Source organism: Cryptomeria japonica, chromosome 10 (genome assembly GCF_030272615.1).
Source record: "Cryptomeria japonica chromosome 10, Sugi_1.0, whole genome shotgun sequence".
In the NCBI taxonomy this organism is placed as follows: Eukaryota; Viridiplantae; Streptophyta; class Pinopsida; order Cupressales; family Cupressaceae; genus Cryptomeria; species Cryptomeria japonica.
In genome coordinates, this window is record NC_081414.1 from 609,349,935 (window position 1) to 609,363,807 (window position 13,873).

Consider the following 13,873-nt stretch of genomic DNA (forward strand, 5'->3'; position numbering starts at 1 on the left):
TTTGATCAATTCAAGCAAATCATTAGAACTTTTTAGGGCACTATCCTTCTTAACTATGCCCGATACAGGGATTTGTCTCTAGGTTTCTATCATGGCTTGTGCTCTATCAAATCTCCCCTATTTGAGCTACCTGGAATGCATGCCTACCATTGTTTGAAACTTTGATAGTCTATATCCTCTATGTTTCTAATGTTGAAAGACTCCTTTATCACTATGAATATTGGCTCAAGTTTATGGCTTCTGCAATAAGTATAGGATAGTATTTATATTGATTTGATACAGAAATTCTTACTCACAACTGTCTTTGAAATAGTGAATGTCCTTATTGTCACATACAATGAGTATGATGGCATCCTTGTCATCTTTTAAAAATGATCTCTTATCTAAGTGTTTTCTCATATTGTTTTGATTATCTTACCACTAAAAAACCTTCACCACTATGATTTTATAACTATCTACACTTGTGGAGAGTTATTTGACCGCTCTTTGTATCATCTATGGATCTAGGGCTTTTGGTTTGACTAGCAACTCTTGGTCTCTAACTTTGTATGACTTCTATTGTCACTACTCATTCTCTTCAAGTTGACATCTACATTACTGTTGCTATATCTTTCCTGTGATTGAAAGCTTTGATATCTCAATTATAGTGAGGTTTGACTATGAATGAGGATAGTTCACGACCCCTTTTGTGATAAGTTTCTTTTAGATCAAAAGTTGACCTAGATGATCATCAAATGAGAACTATTGGCTATCACAATCACTATGCATAACGAGTTTTTGTTAGAGAGATCAAGTATTATATTAATAGAGTAATGAATTTACAAGGCTACTTTGATGCATTTTATTCCTACCTCTATGAGGTAACAACTTTTTTATGTGCACTCTTCTAATTATATGTTAATTCAAGCTTCTAATAGATTGAGGTTGTCTAACATGCACATGGATGACTCAAGCATCTTAATTATGTCTCTTGGAGGTTGAGACCTACAAATGGGTCATTGTGCATTTCATTGTATCCTCTTTAGCATTAGAAAGAGTTGTCCCTCCCCCTATTAACAAATGTTGAAAGGTTCCTATGTGCTCAATGGGTCTCTTAACTTGTAAAAATTGCCAACATTCATGAAGAAAAATGAAAAAATATCATTAGTGAAATGTTTACTCACTGAGATCATCTTAAGATGACTTAAAACACAACCATCATATCCCACAAAAACAAATATTGGCCAAATACACCTCATAAACCTCTAATTACTTAAAAGTTAATACTATCCTCTAGATGTCAAAGTAAATTTGGTCATGTGCATTGACCACTACAATTTGGAGTGCAAAAGAGGGAATGTACCTAACAATCCACTACAATTTTAAGAACAAAGAGACTCTATGGCACCGAGAGCTTGCATGTAGCCTATGTTGGTCATAATCCCTATTGCAGCAATAATGAGATGTGAGGTAACAGTTATAAAATTTGGGTGAACTCAAAGAGACACTTACAAATACAACGTACCCTTTATAATACCTAATTGAAAAAATGGATGCAATGCAAGTCATTGTATCAATAATGTCTGGCAGATAGTAAAAAACTAGAACAATAAATTCCATATAAAAGTGGTTAGACTTAAAATAATAAGAAAAATTAAAAAATGATAAATAAAATATCAACTAATAAAAAAAATTACAAAGATGAGGCATATTCATAGCTTTTGCAGTTGTGCCATTCATATTAGCACTAGAAGCAATATAAGATTTCATATAACATAGTACTTAGGCATTTCATTTGTTCTGGGAGTCAATTTGTATGACATGTGGAATTGGTTTTTAACTAATAATTTGGAATTATTTTGTCATATAATAATTTGGAATTCTTTTGTCATATTGTTCTAATATAAGATTTCATATAACACAATACTTAGGCATTTCATTTGTTATGGGAGTCAATTTGTATGACATGTGGAATTGGTTTTTAACTAAGTTAAAAATTAAATTGTTTACTTGGGGGAATAGAATTCTTTCATTTGCAAGCAAAATATAAGTGGTTAACAAAATATTTTTGGCTTCTCATGTTTACTACTCATCTTGTTGGATGTCCTCTAAAAGAGGTTATGAGGACTTAAAAAAATCATCTATAGATTCTTATGGACAGATTGGGAAGGTAAACAAAGTTTTAGAACTACCTCTTGGTTACATTGTACTCAACCTAAGAACAAAGGTGGCTTGGGTCTTGTGATCCAAAGACACAGGGATTATATTTAGCTACTAAATGGATTGTGAGGGTGGTCTTCGGGGAAGAACAATGAAAAACCTTGATTTGTCACCATATTGACAAGGCTTCTATGAAGAATAAATGGCAAGGTGTTGGGTGGCTTGATAAGATCTTGATGGCTCCTTTCTTTCGTGTTAAAGCTTCATTTCTCTTACAATCTATTTGGAAAGCTTGGCAACAATGTTGCAAATTTTTAAGTTGGAAAAAGAATTCCTTACATAATGGTTTTAGTTTTGGGACCTCCTCCATATGGTGGAACAGGCTTGTGCAGTATCATGGGTAGCCGCTTGGTGTTATCTTTCCTAAACAAGCTCACTATTTATTCATGAAAGGATTGTAACACTTTGGTGATATTTGGGATTTCAAATCACTTGATTGGGAGGATTGGAAAAATACAAAAAGTAATTTTTATTTGAACAAAAGATATAAGGGATTTGTGGCCTTTGTTAAAGCCCTTATCCCTATAGATCTCCTCATGAAAATATGTACATCGTTCAAGTGTAATTTCTATAAAGATTGGGTGTGGTTGAATCAATACCAATTTTGTTGTTTCCCTCTTAAGAAAATATATCTGAAAATCCTTCCTAACATGGCTCTTAATCCAAGACTTAATCTGAAATGGAGTTGTAAGTTCCATGAAAGAAAGTGGAAGAACTAAGTGCTCAAATTTGGAACTCTAAAGAAGAGGCTAGTGCTCAAATTTTGTCTTGGAAGCTTCTTCATTTTAAACTTCCAATTGGTGATAGATTGAAATATTTAAGGATTATACCTACCAAATACCTATTTTGTCATCATACAAAAAACTTGAAACATGTTTTTTGGGACTATTATGTGTCCAGGAAAAAATGGAAGGTTGTTTGTTCTCAGTTTCCTGCTATATTTGGTCATAGGTTGGGCTGGAAAATGGCATTATTAGGTAATGAATTATTTAATAATGTTATTGTTGATTCTATGAGACATGCTATCTTTCTTAATATTTGGAAGAGTAGATGTTCAACTATGTTTTCTAATCATATTTTACATTAGGAGATTGAAATGTTGAAGTTTTACTCTAACATATTGCTACAGTTTGTTTATCTTTGTTCTTAGCTGAAAGATGATGACAATTAGCACATGCAGTTGGAGGTGATCAAGTATCAGTTTGAGCAATTATATGATAAAGATATTTGGTGTGCTAAACAACTTCAAACATTATTTAAGTTTATGATCTAATCGTTTGTCATATGTATAAATGTGTCCTTAGCCTTGGTCTTATTTTTGTAAGACTTCATTAGCCTTGTTTTGGGTTGGTTATGTTAGTGACTTTTGTTGAATTCAGTTATTTAGTTGTTTAGATTAGTTGTTGTTCTATTCTTATTTGCAACTCCTTTTGTGGACTACTTTTCTTTATGTACTTTTTATTCATCTTTCATCAATAAAATAAATAATAAATGGAAGTAAACATGATTAGATTTTCAAAAGACACTCTACATGATCTTATGCAACAAATTTTTTTATGTCATATGTATGTAGTGAATTTTTTTATTAGACATAACTATGGGAATATATTAAATATGAAAATATAAAAGAAACAAATCACCTGATTTTAATGGTATAAAGGTTTAGGATCTTTTAGAATAGTGAAATTTGAGAGTTTATTTATATAAAAGAATATCTTCATACCATTTTAAAATAATTATTGAGTTCCTTGAAAAGTTGGTGGACAAGATTTTTCTAGATTTTGTTCAAGATAAGATTGTATATTTCTCATCCCAACATAAAGATTTTCATAATTTTTTTTTCATATTTTTCTTTTCAATATATATTGATACAATTCAAATTTAACCAAAACAAATGTAATATATTAAAAAAATCTATGAAAAAATTCATGTCAATGGTGGATGAATTGAAACCAACAAAATAATTGTAAATTGTAGGTGGAAATGACTTTCAAATTAAATTATTTTTGTCGTCATGTCATATATATAACACTATTCATTGTCATTCGAAAAATTAATAAAGTTGAAAATTTAATCACAAAATTTAAACTATTACAGCCTTTTTTTATAAAAATTGAATGCCAAATTATTTTTGAGATGACAATTTCTAAATTCAACCAATAAAACATATACAATAAGGTCAAAATATATGACATATACAATAGTGATCATGTCATTCAAACCATTAATACAATTGACATTTGATTCACTTAACTAAATGCTTTAAGACATATCATTTTGAAAAGAGAAAATTTTGATTTTTTTCATAACAAATTCTAATATAAATCAATAGGAAGACAAATAAATGATATTTTACAAATATCTAAAATAAAAATATTAAATATAATTATAAAAAAAATTGTTCAAATTTTTTAATTCTAAATATATAATGATTAATAAACATTAAGTTTTCACAATCCATGAGATAATAATCAGTTGCTTATGGAGATCATTGACTTGATCAGAAACGTTGATACAAAATTTACACAATCTAATCCCAAAACAACTCATTATTGTATAATGATTAGTTAAATAGATTAAAAAAATTCATACAATAAATACATAAATATTCCACAATAAATAAAAGTTAACTCTTGTTAATTTTCAAAAGAATCAAAAACAGTGAATGGAATATTCACGAAATAAAATGCAAGTAGTTGAACGTGAGGACAAGGGTTCCAGCATGGCCCACCACGGCATCTCAATGTAGCGAATATACGCATCATAAAAAGTGTGTTCGTCGAGTGAAATCATTGAGATGGATACTTTTTTCGTTGGCTTTTATATAGAAACATAAACATAATAATATTATAATTTGAAAACTTCTCCAGTTGTATAATGGATCGTGGACTTTTTCCCTAGGCAACAAACAAGTCATAGAAATCATGAATGCTCCACCCCAATCATATTGTCACAACAAAGGAAATCAATTACCAAAAATCAGCATATCTGGTTAAATCAATCACTTATGGCAGCTACCATAATTCTAATTTCTTATTTAATCAGACGCCTGGTAACATTTTGATTCATTATACTTTGTTTTAATGACATGTATTTAATAAAAGTCTATATTAGTATAGATTACAGTGTCGGCCATTTGAACTTCTTTTAAAAATGCCCGCATTTAAAGTTCATTAATTTATATTAAATAGTGAAATTAAATTTAAATTTATTGTATTTTGAAAACAGATGTGGGTAATTTACATTATTATTTTTTAATTTAAATTAAAAGATTTTTCTTTATAAATTTATCATTTTCAAAAATTCAATAGTTTAAAAGATATTAAAATTTAAATTGATGATTGACAAATACATATATGTAATTAATTAGTCTACTTCAGAAGATTTTGTTTGTTTTGGGAAAATAATAATCCTAATTTTCAAAGAATTCTATTTGTAATTATTTTTCTTTCTCTTAACAACTTTTAATTCTTTAAAAAAAGACAAACAAAAATTCAGATTTCAAGCAACTAACTTTGAACTGACAAAACCAAATTCTAATTAAAAACAAAATGTAAGTAAACTACAAACCCTAAAAACACAAACACAGCTCCAACTAATCCACCTATCCCAACAATAAAATAAAAATATTTTCTCACCTTGCTTAGACGGAATCAAAATCCAGTTTTAAGAAAAAATATACCTTCACATGATGTCAATTTTATATATATATTCTGAATTTAACTCTGTAAAGATTTTCGTGATTAAGGAAAATTCTACACAGTTAAATTGTGGACTGCAGAAATGTCCCGACTTTAAAGGAAATTTACGTTTAGCTCACGATTTGATCTTGTATCAACGACCTTAAAATGTCCTCAATTTCTTGAAAATAATCTATTTGCACTGAAATTTGTATCTCACAGAGCAAATTCAAATTCAAGCTTTATATTTTATTGAAATCAATGACTGAATCTTTTACAGTGAGTGGAATACTCCATCATAGCATTTCGCATTTTAAAGCGTACAGCCACGAACCAGACCGACAACTGAAGCAGCTACTAACGCAAAAAGACGGTAAATTTGAGCACAAGGCGAAAAATCCGCTGAGAGAGGCAGTTTCCATGGTTGCATAACATGATATCAATTCTAAAAAGAAAATTAATTTAACTGTGTAGATTTTTTCATCTGATAAAAAATTCTACAAAGTTAAATTCTGGACTGCAGAAATTTCCCGACTTTAAAGAAAATATACGTTTGCTTCACAATTTGATGTTCAAAGTAAACAGTGACGAACCAGACCGAGAACAGCTAATAACGCAAAAAGACGGTACATTTGAGCGCGGCGTTAAATCCGCTGAGAGAGGCAGTTTCCATTGTTGCATAACATGATATCAATTTTAAATAGAAAATGTATATTTCTGAATTGAACTCCGGAAAAAATTTCATCATAATGAAAAATTGTACACTGTTAAATTATGGTCTGCAGAAATTTCCAGAATTTAAAGGAAATATACGTTTACCTCACGATTTGATCTTTATCAGCGACCTTAAAATATCCTAAATTTTCTGAAAATAGTCTATTTGCATAGAAATTTGTATGTCACGGATCAAATTCAAGTTCAAGCTTTATATTTTATTGAAATAAATGACTAAATCATCTTTTACAGTGAGTGGAAGACTCCACCAGAGCATTTGACATTCAAAGCAAACAGCCACGAACTGAAGCAGCTAATAACGCAAAAAGACGATTAATTTTAGCACGGCGTTAAATCCGCTGAGGGAGGTAGTTTCCTTGGTTGCATAAAAGAAAATATATATTTCTGAATTTAACTGTAAATTTTTCATCATGATGAAAAATTCTACGGAGTTAAATTCTGGACTGCAGAAACTTCCCAACTTTAAAGAAAATATACATCTGCCTCACGATTCGATATGTATCAGTGACTTTAAATTATTCAAAATTTCCTGAAAATAGTTTATTTGCACAGAAATCTGTATATCATAGAGCAAATTCGAACTCAAGCTTTATATTTTATTGAAATCAATGACTGAATATGATGGAAAATTCAATACATTTAAATTGTGGACTGCAATTTCCTGACTTTAAACAAAATATACGTTTGCCTCGCGCTTTGATCTTTATCAGGACCTTAAAATATCAGAAATTCCCTCAAAATAGTCTATTTGCACAGAATTCAAATTCAAGCTTTATATATTATTGAAATCAATGACTAAATCTTTTACAGTGAGTCGAAGACTCCATCAGAAAACATTTGGCGTTCAAAATAAACAGCCACGAACCAGACCGAGAACCGAAGCATCTAATAACGCAAAAAGACGGTAAATTTGAGCACGGCGTTAAATCCGCTGAGAGAAGCAGTCTCCATTGTTGCATAACCCTGAGCAAAGTTGAACATTCCGGTTCCTCCAAGAACAGGAATATCTCTCTGCGCCTGCATTAACTTGTCGGCGCCCTGCAAGCTAATGGTACTACTATTATACTCGGGACTAGTAAGCACGGCCGTGAAAACGAGCAAAAGAGTGGAGGAATCCTGGGCCGCTGTGATGTACATGCCCTGCCCTCTTCCCACAACGCTCGAAGAAGGGTCGGCCGACTGTGTCAGCAGGTCATCAATAACCGTAATCGCACCGAAGGCCAAATTGTTGGTGGTTCCATCTGGAACAACTGGTTTCGCCGTCTGGTTCGATCCGCTCACTATGTCGTGCATATAAAATACAATGGTCTTGTCCGTGGCCTCTGCTCTTTTGCCGCATAACACCAGTAGACACAGAATGGCCACTATTACACCGCCTTTGGCCATTTTTTGGAGTACAAACGAGACGACTCAGTATTTTCTGTACCAAGGTAGGGCCTTCTGATTAAGGTATGGAGGTTTTAACGAGGTCTTCTTTCAGTAAGTGAATTAGGTAGACTACTTTTCGTTAGTTGTCAGATTGAGGTCGTTATCACGTTCTTCTGACTCTGCAAGTACCATTTTCTCTGCAATTAATTTCTAGAGCTGGTGTTGCGCGTGGAAGAATCTCTGGCGCTCTCTATTTGTTTTTATTTAAAGAAAGATAAAAAAATTGCAGTGGAACTAGACTTTTAGTGTTTCGTGAGAGCATGAAAGGCGTAAGCATTTGATGTCGATATCTTGAACCGGCTTTTAGGTGATAATGGGTCGAAGTTGGTGCGAGGGGTAGGTTGCTGCTTTTGGGAAAAAAATGCATTGAACATGTTGGAGATATACCTTGTCACTAAATTTGTTGTTTTTCTATAAAATAATGCTCTTAATGGTAACCATGAAAATATATAGTAATCATTAGTTTGTAGACATATATTTTTATGGAAACAGATTATTTTATTTTAATTATATTTTATTTATTTTTGAGTTTTATCTTGATGTTTAGATTCATTAATTCTTATCTAGAGATTTGACTAAATCATGTTTAAATTAAAAAATAAATCTCATCAAATTATTCATGGTAGTTGCGTTGACTTAATTTACATTTATGTTGATTTTTGTATTATGTTGTTGTACTTAAAGACATTCATTCATTTTTCTTGGGATCATCATAGAAATATTCAGTATTTTTTTTAACAACAAATCTTTGTCAATTGATGAATAGTTCATATCCACAAATTCAAGTTTGACAAATACATTGCAACCAATGGGAGGTCAAATCAGTTGGATTTTATAAATTATCGATCAAATGCGTTTAAATTCACCATCAATTTATTTTATGGGCCATATGCACTTAATATTTTCGTCATAGTAAACTAGGCATTTTTAATGGTGTAATTAATATTTTTGTCTAGAAGTTTGGGTGTATGTATTATTTTGTCCACCTATTTGCCAATATCATCATAGCTCCATGCTAATCCTAGGTCCATAATCTTCTTGAAAATTACAACATATGTGTTTTGTCAAGGCTTAACTCACCCAATATTTACATGTAACATTTTATTGTCATGTGAGATATGCAAGTTATTAGTTTAACATTAAAAAATACTACAACATTCATCAAATATAGATTGATATAAATACGATTGAAACTATTATGATTTATTTTAAAATATTTTATTTAGTTTCAAGATTTGGATTCGAATTATAGGAAAATTACAAATACCAATATTGTTGCATTAGCGAGTTGACGAAAAACCTAAGGGTAAGTGATCATTTATTTATATTGTTACAAGATTATTTAGATTCTCTTTATCATTCTTACTTCATCCTTATGAATAATATTGAGTAGGGAGACATCTAGGGCCCATGGATCTATATTCTATGATTCATTCTTAAATAAAAAGATATTTTTTACTACTTTTTTTTCATGACAGAAGTTGAGTAGGAACAATATTCTTAAAAATGGGGAAGGGAGGTCATCAAAAAATAGAACTCTAATGTCATAATTTGGTAATGTTGCAGTCTATTGGATGAAGCTACATCATTACCACTTGCACCAAATATTAAACAAGAAACAAATGCGTATAAGGAACATAAAAATGAGCTAAATTACATGGTATAATGTTCAAAATGATGTTCTAGGGGATATCCAAAGTAGCTAGAATGAGTTAATTGACTTCGATGATGTAATGGTACAAAAGTGACCCTGCAAAGGGAAGAAATATGTTCCCTTGAGAGCTAATTTCACAACATGCATTTAAATTTCTCCAATTAGTGAAACTGGTGAAGATATCTAATTATAGAAATAGAAATAGCAAATGATAGAGAATATTTAGTTCGAATCTAAGCATCTCAGTCAAGGACACCAGCATGGTGCACTATAGTCTCATATGGACCTCGAACAGAAAAGACCCAGAATCAAAAATATAGCAACAAATAGTATACAATAGAGATACAAATAAGTATAACAAAGATTTATATAAAGAAAATGAATAACAAATAAATACAACAAACCTCTATGCGGTTGAATGCCCCCAAGAAACCTACACACATACAAAAGAGAAAATTTGTTGGGGATGTATAAGGGCTTGCCTCAGTCAAACCCCCGCTTTGGTGTTTCCACCTCCACAGACAACCAGATAGATAGATAGATCAAAAAGATATATAGATAGAATGATAAAATGATCAAATAGATAGGGGATGTGATAAATCCCAAGATGCTCAAAGATAAGATAAGTAGATAGATATTACCAGTGAGACTTGAGAAAGCCAAGAAAGATACAAAGAGTATTGTGAGAGCCTAATAGTGTTGTAGCAAACTAGAGATTGTTGTAGTGAGCGCAATGAGAAAGTTGTGAGAGCCAAGAGAACAAGAGAGATTGCTTGAAGAACTTAGAGAGAGAGAGAGAGAGAGAGAGAGAGAGAGAGAGAGAGAGAGAGAGAGTTTATGTGGAGGAACTAGAGAGATTGAGTGAAGAGAAAAGATGGATTTAAAAGAGAGAAGAGGAGGTAAAAGAGGGTTGTGAAGCCATCTAGAAGATTCTGAGCCAGTTCCATCGACCAAGATAGGTTATAAGTGTCAAAATGTGTAGAACCAATATTTGAATGTTAAGATGTAGTAGGAAAAATGTGCAACGTGCAGACGTCTACGCAACGCACTAGTGTCCAGACAAATCATACTCAAAACAATAGGTGACAAGAAACACACGACTAACATGAAATTGAAGCTAAAGGATAGTTGTTGAAAAGGGTGTCCTGAGCATACTGAGAGGGAAAAGGCTGATGTAAGGGCTAAAATGAGCCTACTCAAATGCTACAGGAATGGACACTAAAGTAGCTACAAAAGTGTAGGTGGAATTGCAAAGGGGTATAGAATTTTCTACTCTACGTTTTGCCCCCACTTTAGCGGGCTTATGAATCAACATAAATATGCACACTAAAGGAAATCTACTAAACATAAATAACATCAAGATGCCAAAAGGATACTGTAGAGGAAGTAGATAAATCTCCAAACCAAGGAAGCATGACCCCAAGCTGAAGACCTACAAAACAAATGGATTAGACAAATAAATATGCACAAGACAAGGTTATAAAGTGAAAATTCCCAATAGGATGGGGTTAGATCATGATAAACATAAGGATAGCACACACATGAAAGCACATAACAAGCTAGAGTATTTGAGTCAGCAAAGTGAAAGAGACCTCGATGTAAAATATTGTCTCAATACTATGTGTCATCCCCAAAATACAAGAAACCACACAGAGAAATTCTAAAAAGGAGAGAAAAATGCAAGGATCAATTTCTTCAAGGAAGAAAGAATGCAAGAGTTAGAGAAGCAATCAATGTCAAAGATATAGTACATGACCCAGACTTTGATAATATGATGAATCAATAAGGATCCAGACAACTACTGAGAGGCGGGGTGTGAATTAGTAGATAGAAAATAGACTAAACTTTCACCAAACTCAAACCCAACTCATAAATCAATCACTGAACTAACCGGTTCAACACTGAGTAATAAACTACAACTGCACTATCAAGTTTATCGGTTGACTAGCATACCAAAATAATAGTGTAACAAATCTGAAACTCCCAAACCTTTTAACCAAAACATCAAAACACTTTACTAACAATAGTAATAGCACTTTTGAAATCACTTCCAGTCATCTTAACACATAGACTAATTGGCTTTACCAGTTAAACAAATTAACCATATCAAAACATAACCATAAAAACCATTCACCACTTGACACAATGATTTTTGACGTGGAAACCCAAATGGGAAAAACCACGGTGGGGATGAATACCCACAAGTATTCTGAACTCTTCTAAAATTCGCCTTGTTAGGAGCCAAGACTTGTTAGAAGCTTTACAAAAGTCACTTCATGCAATGAACTCGCTCATTCCCAAGATAAAATAGTTATCTCTATGCGCCAATAAAAACTTTGAAACTCATCACATGCATCATGCATATGTGGCAAAATCATCTCTGATCACCATTCCATCATAGATCAACACAACCGATTCACCAAGATCCATCGGTTAGGGTTTGGCATATCAATAGGTAGGGTTATCGGTTGATCTCTCTGCTTCAATAGTAATGTCGGCTTCCTTCACTGCTCAACTAATAGTTGCATTACTACATCACTATCAATTGAAATACAACTCCATTACCAGTTACAATTGATATCAATGACAACACTTAAACTTCATTAATGCAATCTTCATACAAATGCCAACAATCTCCCCCTTTGGCATTGATAGCAATACAAATATCAATACCCTTTGATTGTGATGATTGAGAGTAATGCACATACACAGGTATAGGAATCTTGGTTTACATTTTTCCATGTAATCTCCTTCAATTGTGTCTCCATGTCTTCAGCTAGTAACTAGCTATAGTTCTTCTCCCCCTTTGACAACAATGCCAAAGTGAAAGTAAAAAAATTAGTGTCATACTTCATTATTCTACAACAAGTTGCTCCCCCTGTGGAGTAGCTCCACTCTACACCAATCCTGCTTCAAGATCTTCAATAAGCTCTGGGACTAATGTCTTCCACATCTGTTCAACTGACCTCATGTAGGGGCACAACCCCTAACTGACCTCTAAGATACTCAAAAGTAGCCTTAGGCAGAGGTTTAGTAAAGATATCCACTAGTTGTTTCTTAGTCGATACATGCTCCAGTAACACATGGGTTAGTGCAGGATCAAGGGGGGCCAAAAAGTGGCAATGTGAAAAAAATAGCCTTCTTCACTCGCCTAAAAACGCGAAAATCCGTGTTGACTTTTTGCTTGGCCTGGGTGTCAGTACACCTTGGCCTGGTAATTACCTATGCAAAAAAATCGGATATCCGATTTTTATTTGTAATTTTAATTTAAAAAATATATTATATGTTACATATTATATAATATATAATCTATTATTATATTATATAATATATATTATATAATAAAATATATAATATAATATAATATTATATTATATATAATATAATAATGTAATATTATATATAATATAATATAATATAATATAATATTATTTATAACATAATAATGTAATATTATATTATATTATATATAATATAATATTATATTATATAATAATATAATATTGTATTAAATATATATTATTATAATATTATATTATATTATATTATAATATTATATTATATATAATATAATATAATATAATATAGTATAATATTATATTATATTATATAATATAATACAATACGTATTATATCATATTATATTATATAATATAATACAATACGTATTATATTATATATGTTATTTAAAAATATTTTAAGTATAAAAATCGGATATCCGATTTTTTGAGACTTATATTTTGACAGTGGCAGCCCATGAGTCATTTTAACTCACGGGCCATGCGATTTCATCACAATCCGATATCTACTCCATCCGATATCCGATTTTTTGAAAAAAAATGCTAAAAGATAGATTCAGAGGTAAGAATTTTATCGTGTTGAATCATTTTCATTCATTTTTTGTATTTTTTGTTAATGTTTATTTGATTTTTCATTGAAAATATGGTTTTTTAATTGAAAATTGGTTTTTTTAAATCAAATACCTAATTGTTTAAGTTTGTTAACTAAATTTAATTGTTTACATTCAATTAGGTTAAAAATGGGGGATAACAATGAAAACACTGATGAACAACAACTGCAACAGCCAAATCCTCATTTGCCAAACCCCCCCTCAATTCAGGATTTGATTGCACAAAATTTGAATGAATTAAGGGGGATTGCAGAAGTATATCGTAGG

General features: G+C 31.5%; 1 protein-coding gene across 1 annotated transcript; it reads right to left on the reverse strand.

The window, feature by feature from the left end:
* Positions 1–7,372: 7,372 nt before the first annotated feature.
* LOC131064808 (dirigent protein 1) lies at positions 7,373–8,230 on the reverse strand. The gene has a single exon (XM_057999079.2). The coding sequence runs from the start codon at positions 7,998–8,000 to the stop codon at positions 7,500–7,502; it is 501 nt and encodes a 166-aa protein (XP_057855062.1). The 5' UTR covers positions 8,001–8,230; the 3' UTR covers positions 7,373–7,499.
* Positions 8,231–13,873: the final 5,643 nt, after the last annotated feature.